The 13,322-nt window shown below is 43.7% G+C and overlaps 1 protein-coding gene and 1 long non-coding RNA gene across 2 annotated transcripts in view; both read right to left on the reverse strand.

The window, feature by feature from the left end:
- Positions 1-412: 412 nt before the first annotated feature.
- On the reverse strand, positions 413-2,607 carry LOC308474406. The gene is made up of 3 exons (XR_013984702.1): positions 2,472-2,607; positions 2,292-2,359; positions 413-599 (listed from the first exon to the last, which is right to left on the reverse strand). It is a non-coding gene; the product is annotated as an uncharacterized lncRNA (long non-coding RNA).
- Positions 2,608-11,839: 9,232 nt separating this feature from the next.
- Positions 11,840-13,322, reverse strand: part of DTL (denticleless E3 ubiquitin protein ligase homolog) — a 33,782-nt gene continuing 32,299 nt past the window's right edge. Inside the window, 1 exon segment of the mRNA XM_081000512.1 lies at positions 11,840-12,436. Within this exon segment, the coding sequence (XP_080856638.1) occupies positions 12,368-12,436 (69 nt within the window). The 3' untranslated portion in view covers positions 11,840-12,367.

Raw genomic sequence — 13,322 nt, forward strand, 5'->3', positions numbered from 1 at the left:
AACAAGAGGAAATACCAACAATAGAAGAATGGAGAATGAAATTGACAGATTATGCGGAACTGGATAAACTAACTGGGAAAATCAGATATGCCCGAGACCAAAAGTTCATCGAAGACTGGGGAAAGTTTGTAGAGTATCTGAAAAATGTATGTGATATACAAACAACGCTAGTGGGGTTTCGAGAGGCGCTGTAAAAACCGAGAGATATTGTCAAAAAGAAACAGAAGGGAGAGGGAAGACAAATGGCAATATGTATAAAGGGAATGCGTAATTAAGAGATAAATATGGATGATTGTCAGAGAAGCTGAAGGAAGTCCAAAAGAGATGCTTTGTTATAATTTGGATAAAAATGTACAAATGTATTGGAAAATTAATAAAAAATTTATATATATATATATAGAGAGAGAGAGAGAGAGAGAGAGAGAGAGAGATATTTTTATTCAACAGAACACACAATCAAGCCTGACCATCCAGAATCTGCTTTGCATGCTTGTGGTTAACTCACCAATAGACAGAGGTTCATCCTGCACAAGTTTTGACCAGTTGCACCTCCAGCCTCTCAGAGGACTCAGTGAATGTTGTTTTGGTCATGCTTGACACTGCAATAAAACAGGAGGGAAGTACCTGTCAGGCTATGATGCATGGCTGGTGGATGAGACTTGGCTTGGCAAACCACAAGTTACGCAAGTCTGGTTTAAGGCTGTGCACACATTATTTTTTTAGTCCATTGCTAGTGTTTGCTCATGACATTAGCCACACTCCTTATGTATCATGAAGTCCCAGGAGCTGAGAAGGTCAGCAATAAAACACCCAGTGTCAGTGAAGTTAACTCTGTATTCGAATAAACCAAAACAGCACAGGCCTAGTGATCACAGGTGGTCTTGCTCCAATGAGGTCGTTGCAAGGAATGAAGATCCCTGCCTTCCTACAGCTCCCTGTCTCCTTCGCCGGGTCCTTCCCCATCGACCTGAGGCTCCTTTGCCTTGTCTCTCTTTGCTCCACCCTCTTCATTCCTCTTCTGGTTCTGGAAGACCAAGGGGAGGGGAGCTGGTCGCCGCAGGAGGGGATGACTATCTGGCTTCTTCACCAGCCTGTTTCCACTGTGCCTCTTGCCTCCGCTCCTCTCTAAACTTTGTGTTCAGTTTGTACCTTTCCAACCACATCCATCCCAACAGACCTTTCCACACAACCCTACAAGTCACCATTGTCCCCAAATATTTGTTTTCTCCTTGTGGTGAATGTTGGCATCGCACTCCCAGGCACAGTGCGAGCATACAAAGCTGTTCATGCTCAAGCATGTGCAGATGAGCAGTGCTCTTCCGGAACCACATCAGCAGGGATGTATGACAGGCAGTGGCAAGACAAGGGCGGGGTTAGGGCAATGAGCCCCATAATTTAACCCATGACAAATTTAAACCCTTCCTTTGTTAAACCACGTTACACCAGTCAGCAGCTGGCGTAGCCCCCAAGATGAAAATCAGCGTTGGAAGAAACTCTTATCGGCTGCATACTGCATCATTAAAGGCTTGCCTACTTTGCAACAGTAGTAATTTTTTAATTCCAGAAAAAGCAGACGAGCTTGCATCACTGTCAAGCGAGCTCGGTCAGGGTATGGCGGTTCAGCACAGCATCATTATCTTACCGCCTGTGGTTTTGTTTGACATTGCTGTGTAACCTGCTTTGTTTTTACACAGCTTTTGCACAGGAAGTTCATCCAGTCACGTATGCATTTGCAGATGCCTTCTGCTCATTCCCCAATGTATTTCCTATCAATTTAAAAAATGGGTGTGGCATGAACAAGTTTTTATTCTGAAGGTTTGGCCCAGAGAATGAAGTTTTGGAACTACTGGGTCAGAGCACACAACAATATGAAGCGGCCCCACCTTCCCACAGAAAAGTTAGGCGCAGAATAAGAGAGTTGTGAGAAAGCGCTGGCAGATCCACTGGCAGAAATTAGAATTCTTCTGAGCAAGAGATTTAAGGCTCCCTGGGCTTCTCAAGAGTTAGCAATGGCATCAGAAATGCATACCACTGCTCAGCTCTGAATACAGTGGTACCTCAGGTTACAGACGCTTCAGGTTACAGACTCCGCTAACCCAGAAATAGTACCTCGGGTTAAGAACTTTGCTTCAGGATGAGAACAGAAATTGCGCGGTGGCAGCGCGGCGGCAGCAGGAGGCCCCATTAACTAAAGTGGTACCTCAGGTTAAGAACATTTTCAGATTAAGAATGGACCTCCAGAATGAATTAAGTTCTTAACCTGAGGTACCACCGTACTGAGGTTTGTTCACCTGTAAGTTGTTGGTTCTGGGCCACTGGTTTCTAGTAGGCGACATCTTTCATACTGTGGCCATCTCATCTGGGGGAAACAAATATACGCAAACTGTAAATGCCAGTGTGAAACTTTTCCATTGCTTAGCTAGGGAGCTATTTAAAAAACAAAAACAAAAAAAAGAGCAGGAAAACACCACCTCGATATGGCCAAATGGATCTGGTTAGCAAGCTGCCAAAAGTACAAGCTGTCTGGAGGCCATTCCGTCAGCACACAACAAATAATTTGGAATGCTGCCTTCACCGACATCCAACTCAGCAGCCAGGAAGTGTGTGGGATCCTGTTTCACTATCAGACACCTAAGGGACTTCATAGCTCTGCTCTGGTACAAAGCAACTGGGGACAAAAAATACCGTAGCACCATCAACAAGAGCTTTTTCACACCCACCCACCCATCCATCCCCGAAGTGGATATTTTGCCTACGGAGTGTTACAAAGATTCACTGGCAGACATTTCTTTTAAATTATAATTTGTTTTATGGGTGATATCAATTTACTGGCTTAATTTCGCTTTTACATTTAAAACAATCAGCCCATCAATGTATAAACAACTAGCAGCCCTGTACGTGGTGTTACTTAGGAATTGCAAGAAACCAAAAAATGGATGCAGATTTGAAATCAGTGGTTAAAATCACTGCAGTTTTGAAAGGTTCGGCCTGCCATCTTGATTCAAAATGGCACCCCACTATTTCTAAACGTAGACAGAAACTTGCTCTTTGATCTCAGGAACCATCATGCAAAATTTGGTTATGGTATTTTGAGAAAGATGTCCAAATGCATAGTAGGATGACTTTCCAAAATATATAGTGGTGTAAGGAGTTAAATATGGTATACAGTCATACCTGGGGTTAAATTTGCTTCAAGTTGAGCGCGTTTGAGTTGCGCTCTGCGGCAACCCGGAAGTAATGGAGCGCGTTACTTCCGGGTTTCGCCGCTTGCGCATGCACAGCCGCTCAAAATGATGTCACGCGCATGCGCAGAAGCGGCAACAAGTGACGTGTGCGTGCGCAGACATGCCGTCGCTAGATACGTTTACCTCTAGATGTGAACGGGGCTCCGGAACGGATCCCGTTCGTATCTAGAGGTACCACTGTACAGTGGTACCTCGGGTTACATACGCTTCAGGTTACACACTCCGCTAACCCAGAAATAGTGCTTCAGGTTAAGAACTTTGCTTCAGGATAAGAACAGAAATTGTGCTCCGGTGGTGCGGCGGCAGCGGGAGGCCCCATTAGCTAAAGTGGTGCTTCAGGTTAAGAACAGTTTCAGGTTAAGAACGGACCTCCAGAACGAATTAGGTACTTAACCCGAGGTACCACTGTACATGCTTTCCCCACCAACTGCATTATCACAACAAGCCTGTTCAGACTAACTCTCTCTCAGCCTAACTGGCCCAAGGTCACCCAGTGAACCTGATGGCTCAGTGTGGTGCTGACCCTGGTTTTCTCTGCTATTACCTTCAACTCTAACCACTTCACCATACTAGTATACTTGGCTAATGCAATAATGTGCAGAATATGTATATTTGATAGATACACATGTGATTATTTCCCCCCTACGTGCTTCTGAAATTCAGTGAAACTTTTTTTAAAAACCCTACTTGTTACTGTTTGTTTTTTAATCCCAGTGGATTACATAACCAATGTCTTTTTTTAAAAATAGAGATGCATGCGTATTAACCTCAAGAGACAAGTAGTCAAATGGGGACAAAGTTACAAATAGACAGTGACTTTGCCAAGACCGAACTTCACACAGTGAAACTGAGCCATCCCTAGACCTTATATGCGGAGATGAACTAGAGATTGCTTTGTTTGAAAAGGAGAAAAGTGGGAGGCAAAATTAAATTTCTCTGCAACTTTCTACAGTGTGAATTTAATGCACATTCAAGGTCCATTTTGGACATGGCTCAAAGGCATAGTTTAGCATTATGTCAGGGGTGGGCAACCTTAGGTCCAGGTGTCAAATGTGGCCCTTTAGGTATCTTTACTTGGCCCCTGAGATGATCCCCAGGTCACGCCCTCCTTAACTGCTTTTGCCTGACTGGAATGTATTTGAGCTATAGTGATGGTTCTTGTATGCCTGGAAGGAGTGTGTGTGTGTGTGTGTGTGTGTGTGAGAGAGAGAGAGAGAGAGAGAGAGATTTGTAGAAACTTCTAGCTTTTGCATGGCTGTAATGTAAGGTAAGTGTCGCACCATTGCTCCACCTGTTTTGCTTCTGGCCCTGCCTACCACTGCTGGGGTGGGGGGCCTGAAAGGCTGCCGACAAGGAAATGTGACCCGCAGGCTGAAAAAGCTTCCCAGACTGCTGTTTTCCTTTGGTGCGCAGCTCTACCTACCTAGAAGAACAGGAAGCCTTTCTGAAATGTATCCTTGGAGGACATGCGTTGTTAGAAAAGTCAGTTAAATAACACAGGCGACATCCAGAGAGAAAATAAATCCTGGTACCAAAAGCTGAACAAAAAACACCCAGCATATAATCTGAGGAGAAATAAACAGAGAGATTTTGTCTTTCTTACTTCAGGCCTTGTTCATAGCAGGGACACATTCAAGCAAATATACAGACAAAAACTCCTTCAGAACTACACAGCCAACCAGAGCCCTTGCCTCTCTGGGGAGAGCATTCCACAATCGGGGAGCCACCACACAAAAGGCCCGTTCTCTTGTTGCCACCCTCCAAAACTTTCTGGGATGTGGGGAGGGGGGGAAGGAGAGAGACATAGAGAAGTGTCTCAGATGACAAGCGCAGGGTCTGGGTAGGTTTGTATGAGGAGAGACGATCCTTGAGGTATTGAGGTCCATAGCTGTGTAGTAGTCATCGATCACCTTTGTCCTCCAGGAATTTGGTTAATTCTCTTTGAAAACCATCCAAGTTGGTGTCCATCATGAAGGAAAAGCCTATAAATAAGTCAGGATGGCTATGATCTCCCTCCACGGTTGGAGGCAGTATGCCTGTAAAAACCAGTTTCTGGGAATTACAAGACTCAGCTCCTGAACCAGTTGGGCCTTTGGCCTGAGGCAGCAGGTCTTCTGTTCTTCCTAGTCTATGTTTCCAAGCCGTTCCACATAGGAATTATCCCCCACCCCAAGTGCTGGGTTTCCTCACCTGCGTACGTCTTGGCTTCAGGTCTCTCCGTGAAAAGATAGAAACACACACTCTTAATTTCAGGCCACGGTTACCATTCAGCTGTTTCTTTTGTGTTTTACATTTTGTCACGTCATTCTGATTCGTGAGCCTGGCAGTTATACAAATTCCAGCCAGGAAACTTCTCTGTTTAAGTGACGGGAGAGAACGGATGTACCACCAAGCACCAGCGCTTCAAATAAGCCAACAGGCCCTCCGTGATCCTGCAACTTGATACGTGAAAGCTTTACAATTCAACCGCTTAAGTGTTTTGATTCCATTTTAAAAATATCCCTGGGCTGGATGCGTTGTTTCCCCCCCCCCCCCGGGGTCGCCTGAAGAAAGGAAACATTCCATTTTTAGCCAAGGTGCATGTTCTCCTAATAAGAAAAGCAGAACTGTAGAGATTGTGTAACATTTGTTCAAATGGGGTTGCCTGGCAACCAGCAGGATCTGCGCTGGAGAATGAGACAGGCCTCAGATAAAGGAAAGCCTCTTAGGAGTGGGGGAGAGAAAGAGAACCCTGGCCACAAAATGCATTCCTCATGCCCATGTATGAAACTTTCTGCCTGCTCTATTGTCTCTCATTGCGGTGGGCAGGAGCTGTGCTTCCTGCTGAAGATGCCTTCTTATCAGAGTGTCGTTTTATGGAATGCATATCCAACATTTCTCCGATGAAAATAGGGACGTCCCATTCCATAGTGATAATTTTACTATTTATACCCCTCCACATCTTACTGGGTTGCCCTAGCCACTCTGGGCAGCTTCCAACATATATAAAAGCATAATAAAATATTAAACATTAAAAAAAACCCTTCCCTATACATCTGATTGCCTTCAGATGGTTCGCAGGTTGGATAACTCCAACATTTCTCCATTGAAAATAGGGACATGCTAAGGAAAAGTCGGACATTCTGGGATCAAATCAGAAACTGGGATGGCTTCCCCAAATTTGAGACGTCCCTGGAAAATAGGGACACTTGGAGGGTCTTGGAATGTAGTAATTATAATTTATTTAGGGGAAAGGTTTTGGGGTGGAGAGGGTCCAAGCTTCCTATGATTTTGTAGGAGTTCCAACCATGGAGGCTTCTTTTGAATGCATAGAAAATGAATTAAAAAGTTGTGAAACTCTGGCTTAAGCAAATTAGATCTTCAGCCAGACCTGCTAAACAGATTGGGAAGAGAGCAGCAGAATGCCTGCATAGCACCTCAGATTCTATCCCTGGTATCTCCGGTTAAAAGGATCAAGTCGTGGGGTTGATGATACAATCTTGGCCTAGATGGACAAAATAGTTTGATCTGGTGTGAGGCAGCACCCTGTCCTCAGAGATCAAGCAAGTTCTAAACTCTAAAAATGAAGTTTACTTTAACCGCAACACCACTCACCTTCTTAGAAAATATAGCTTTCAAAATAAAGTATGTGGGTTTACATACTCCTTAAGAAACAGCCCTTTGCTTCAGATAATTTAAGCTACAGGCCAAAAGCAAATGTCCCATTCTTGGGGAAGGTGTTCAAGTGAGTGGTTGTCAACCAGATCTTGGTTCTGCTGGATGAAACCAAGATCTGATTAGGTTCAGGCTTGGTTTTGGCACAGATATCACCTTGTCTGTAGGAGTGGGAAAAAGGGTGTAATGCTTATCTGAACACTTGCATATCACAAGTTCTTTAGGATGACCTATAGACACAGGGGAAGTGTGGCATTGCAGATTCTCCTTGATCTCTCAGCTAATGTAGGCACCATTATGGTATTTTTTCTAGGACAGCTGTTGGAGTGAGGGTGGAGGTCAGCACTTTGTGGTTCTGCTGCTACTTGGATACTTGGTCTCAAAAGGTTGCTTAGTCCCATGGACCCTCTAAATTTGGGGTTCCACGTGGCTCCGTCTTATTCTCCATGAAAATATATATGAAGCCACAGAGTGGGATCATCCTGTTCTGCCCCTTAGCATATCAGGGAACTAAGGGCAACCTTTCAACAGTATGCCAATGATACCCAGCTCTATTTCACTGTAACATCTGGATCAGAAGAGGCTATGCATGCCCTGGACCAGTGCCGAGACTCAGTGGTGGACTGGATGAGGGCCAAGAAGCAGACTCCAAACACTGGCAAGATCAAGATCATCATCATCATCATCATCATCATCATCATCATCATGATGTAATTATTTATACCCCACCCATCTGGCTGGGCTTCCCCAGCCACTCTGGGCAGCTTCCAACAAAACATTAAAATGCAATAATTCATCAGATATTAAAAGCTTCCCTAAATAGGGCTGCCTTCAGATGTCTTCTAAAAGTTGGATAGTTGTTAATTTCTTTGAAATCTGATGGGAGGGTGTTCCACAAGGCAGGTGCCACTACCGAGAAGGCCCTCTGCCTGGTTCCCTGTAACTTGGCTTCTCGCAGTGAGGGAACCACCAGAAGGCCCTTGGAGCTGGACCTCAGTGTCCAGGCAGAACGATGGAGGTGGAGATGCTCCTTCAGATCAGGGTGCTGTGGGTGAGCAGTTTCTGAGTCCAGATAATTGGTCAATTGCTTGCTTTGGATAGGGTTTTTTTTCCCCTTGAAGGCACAGGCTCATAGTCTAGGCAGTGCTCCTGGATCTATCTGTCACTAGAGAGACAGCTACAGCCATGTCTGGACCAGGATTTAACTTGACAACCGTTGTCCATCCAGGATGGATTGCCATAATGTAGAATTGCCCCTTAGGTTGGTCTGGAAGCTCTGGCTAGTGCAAAATGCAGCAGCTTGAGTGCTACCGTGCAGGCCATTGCCACATGTTGTTACACAACTGCTGAAAGAAATACACTGGCGGGGAATGGGATGCATTGAAGAATACCAAAGTATACAAGGTATACAAAGCCCTACACACTTTGGGAGCAGGGTACCTAAAAAGATAGCCTTATTCCTTGTTTACTCAACCAATCACAATGCTCTGAAGCAGAGGGCCTCTTGTAGATACTATCTGTACAAGGCAGGACTCAGGCCTTTAGTGTGGAAACAGCCCCTTTTTGGAACTTCCTCCCTTCATATATCAGATATATTGTCTTTTTAGACTGATGAATGTCTTCGTTTTCCAACAAGGCTTTTAATTAGAGATCTTTATCCCAGTTTGTACTGGATTTGAAACTGTGTTTATTTATGGAATGTTTCAGTTTTGTCGGCGAAGTCATTTTTCATATTGCCGTTTTATTGTTAACCGCTTTGAGATCTTTCATAGGAAGTGATTCATAAATGGAACTGAATAAAGGATATTTTTTCCACTGTTGATACGGCATCGGTGCCATTAATTCCAGTCAGGTGTTCTTTTGTTTCACATATCTAAGCACTACAGCAGTTATTTGAATATAAGCCCCCGTGATGTGCTTCGTTCCTGCGGTGATATTGTGAGGAAAAACTTGACTTTAGCATTGTGTCCTCAAGCTTTGCCAATGAAACAATTAGCATTTGGTGCAGTGTGTATTATTCCCCAATCCCTATTCTTTCCAAGGTTTAGGAGTTTAATCTCAGTGAACTTGTACAATAAAAAAAGGTGCTGAAAACCACACTTCTACCTAAATAACAGGGCTTAAATCACTGTTGATGACACTTCACTTGAGGGGGGAAAATAGGGCATGATGAACTCACCTACTTTTCCGCTGCCTCATTGTGAAAGAAGGCTTGCTTCCAGGTAAACACAGATAGGACCTGGCTGCAAAGCCCGAAACTATAAAAAGCACCTTGCAGTGAAACTGGATTATGAGAAGTTCCAGAGAAGTGTCTGCATTAAGTGTGCCACAGCAAATACAAGAAGCCCACAACACCTGGAAAGGCTCTAATAAACTGCAGCATAAATGTTCATATAGTAGAGCCTATTTCATAAAATACACGAAGTCATGTCTTAAGTGGGTAGGTATATATACTCCAGAGAAGAAAAACAAACTCAAAAAGGTCTAGCGATGCAAAGCAGGAATAGGTGTGTCACGGTACTAGGCGGTGTGCCAGTGAATCGAGGCTCTGATCACAGGATATTGTAAACAAACACTCTAAAGGCGGGCAAATTACTTTCTGCGGTGATCCAGCCATTTGCAGGATTTGCTGAGATCAAGCTCCACTTTGCTAAATAATCCTTTGCATTGCTTGACCCTTTGGACTCCCTTTGCCCAAATCTCCCCCTTTGTTATTCAGGTGCCTGCTCTGGCTGGCGTCCCAGAGCAAGAGCTCTGAGTGTATGCTAATGCTCAACTCGGCACTTGATCTGTTTGCTAGGTGCTGGCTTCCAGCACAAGCATGCGCCTCCATTTGGCCATGAAATTTCCAGCTCTGGCCGGTTCAACCAACTGCAGCCACTCTTGTACTCCATGCTCTGGGAACTTCCAGACTGGATGATTGCAACATGCTCTATGCAGAGCTGTCCTTGAAGACAACTCAAAAACATCAATTGGTTTAAAATGCAGTGGCCAGATGATTGGCTGGGTTCCATTTAGAGCTCACATAACCTGTCTGAAAACAGGTTCAGGGTGCTCATGTTAGTGTTTAAAGCCCTAGATCGCTCAGCTTTGACGACTCAGGCTCCAAATAGCTAAAATGCTGCCTCCTTCCTTACAGACATCCTTGGCTGTCAAGATCGGCAGAAGAGGCCCTCTTGGTTGTTCTACTGCCCTCAGAAGTAGAGGGTGTGGTGGCCTGGAAAAAGGCCTTCTCTATGGCAGCCCTAAAGTTGCAGAATTTCTTCCCCACAGAGGTGTGTCTGGCACCTTCACAAAAACATTTCACTGAATGCTGAAGACATACCTCTTTAGCCTGGCATTTGACACACCGGCTCCCTCAGCCAGTAAAGCGAGATGAGCGCTGCAACCCCAGAGTCGTCTGCGACCGGACCTAACGGTCAGGGGTCCTTTACCTTTTATGTGAGTGTAAGACACCAGAGATTTGTGTGAGTATAAGCTGTTTTAAGCGGATTTTAACATTGTGTCTTAGTTGTTATAACCTGTCTTGGGACCTAAGGGTGACAGGCAGGTTACTGATATTAATAGCAGCCCTGACAAAAATAAAGTCTTCCTCAATTAGTATTGTCCCTACCAGTCAGTAGTTGTTCGTATCACTTAAGGATGGATTCACACTCAAGGCCTCTTCTAGTCTCGCCATTTGATTTGTGTCTCAGCTCTCAGGTGCCTTCTCCTCTCAGAAGCCCAAGTTATTTTAAGAGCTTGTCCATGGAGGACCATGCTGTTCAGCCTTCCTGGGATCTCTCTCCTAAGACAGAAAGCTCCAAATGCCACTAGTTTCCCTCCCCTACCTGTTTCCTTGCCTCCTATCTGTTTTTTTCCTCATACTAGCCAGAGATGCTTGAGAGAATATGAAGGCATGCATTGTCCCCTTAAATCAATTTTCTATTCTAGGAACTGTACTTGGAAGGTTCTGAAAAGAACCATTCAGTGATTAAGATTACCTACAAAGGCATACTTACCTTTGGCCACTCACAACTGACATTTTCCTGAATAAACCAGACTAATTTTCAGTGTGTGCAGTCTATGGCTTGTGTTCAGCCACTATAATAGCCTTTATATCCAGTCTTAGTCCTTGACCCCCTGGTCACAGTGAAAGTTTCTCCTTCTATTCTCCTTGGAACAGGAGTTTAAATCCTTCTGTTTTTGTCATTTCTTCCCTTGGGTGGTTCAATTCCCTACCATTTACATTTGAACTTTTTCTGGAATACATAGGCCTCATTATTACAGCCCGGGAGATTCCTCCCACCAGTTCCCATTCCTTATACAGCAACAGTAATATTCCTTATCTCTACCTAGATTTGTCCCTGTCATAGAAACTAGTAGAGTGTAAAAGATGCTAGGTCCAGGGAGGGTGGAGCATTGAAGGCTTTGCACACATTTTACTTGAACTAACCATTTTAATCTCTGCAACTATGTCGCTCTAGCAATTGAACTACACAACTATTTCAGTCTTTGACCCCAATTTGGACATCTGTAACAATTGAATTTCTCTTGCCTCTAACTGGGACTCAGGGGTTTTTGCTAATTCATCCTAGTAACTTTCTTACGGGACATGACTCTGAGTTCAGGTTCCTGAAGTTATTTTTGAGATATCCACTCCATGTATTTTGTAAATATCTTAGAGGCTGCTGTTGTGCAACCAAGCAATCTATAAATTTTGTTAAAATAAAATAAAAACAGAGGGTTGAGAAAAGAAGTGAGTCTTTCGCATGTCAGGGTGTTAGGCTTTCTGTCTCACTTCTCTGAACTACGGTGACAATAATGCTCTCACTTAGGCATTCCTTCAAATGATGCTTCAAGGCATGGGTGAAGTATTTTCCCCAGTACTGTATTAAATGTTTTTCCCTCCTCCCATTCATATGAACTCCATTAGAAAAGAAGGAAAAAGTAGCCATGGGTGTTAAGAAACTTTGCATTCATATAAAACAAGTCACATTTACACTGTTGCAACAATGGAAGAATGAGCAGCACAAAATATAGATATTTCTTTCAATGGGAGTCAAGAGGCTCAGCTAAATATCTAATTTTACCATTAAAGGCAGGGTGCTAATGTTGTACTTGAAACCTCCTTTCATTGAAAGCAGTATGCCGGACATGGCAAAACATATTTCCAACAAAGAAATACAAAGGATTTGAGAAAAAGGTTGTTAGAAACATTACAATTAAAAACACACACCACAGTTTATATTTTAAAATCTATCTGTTCCTATACATTAATTGAGCAGATATCCCCCCTTAGCTGGTGTATTAACTAATTAAATGCAATAAATGGATAACAGATTTTATAATTTTTTAAAAAATAAATCAGGAAGTTAATTTTATTAAGGTCCAAAGACAACAGCGTCTTTCAATGGGTGGTACAAATCCACTCACAGTAATATCAAGTATGCTACAACATTACAGAAAGTCTAGAAGAATGTTATTCGTCAGTTTTTCTGCAATTTTCGCTCAAAGTATGTGCAAATCTTCCTCATGGGAACCAAAGTAGCTACGCCCTGTGAGGGGAAAAGAAAGGCAGAGTTAGGTATCAGGTCAGACACACTTATAGACATTGGATATGTGTTTTTTTTTGAAAATTTTATCCTCTCTAAAGCCATTCTAGTCCAGAAATTTGAATCCTAATAATGAACTTCCTCAGGATCCTCATGTACCCAAAACAGCACCATTAATGCTGAGGTATCAGCAGTCTCTGGGGAACCCCAAGGTTTGCAGAAGTACCAAAAGGAACCTTATTTTATAATATTTTTGTCTCATTCCTCTCCCCACCACAAAGTTCTCAAACTGGCACAATATGGTTGTCCCCCACCGCAGACAACAGAGTTGTGCATGGCTGTGAACCCAGACGCTATCAAGCATCATGTCAAGTCTTACACCTTACTGGCTCTTGAGAAGACAACAAACCGCAAAATGCAAGCCTGGCAGCGGTCCATAAGTATCAAGTTGATGCTGCTGAGCAAGGGCAGAACCCCCTTCTTCTCTCAAGGAAAGGGCAGCCCTGAGTTACCCACTCATTATCTGAGTGAGATAGTGTTATCCTCACTGCAACTCTCAGAGTGCAGGATCTGCACTATGAAGTACTACTGCCTTCCAGAAAACATAATCAGAGAAATTGAGCAAGGTGAAGTTAGCTACCCATGGAGCAAGAGAGCCCCAGTTCTGTCCTGGTCTCCAAAAAATGGCAAATACGTTTCCCATAACCCCAAAGCAAAGTGTCCTTCCTATCACGGAATGGAATGCAGCAGTCCTGTTATAAATGTTTCCATCCCCATTACACAGCTAAGCTCCACTTCCTTGTATCTATTGCTGCAGCTTTGCCTGCTGTGACAGAGCAGGAAAAGAAACTCAGATAACAATGGATGATTTGCTTCCCGGTGCTGTTTC

Source organism: Podarcis pityusensis (assembly GCF_964106645.2).
Source record: "Podarcis pityusensis genome assembly, chromosome: 3".
NCBI classification, from domain to species: domain Eukaryota; kingdom Metazoa; phylum Chordata; class Lepidosauria; order Squamata; family Lacertidae; genus Podarcis; species Podarcis pityusensis.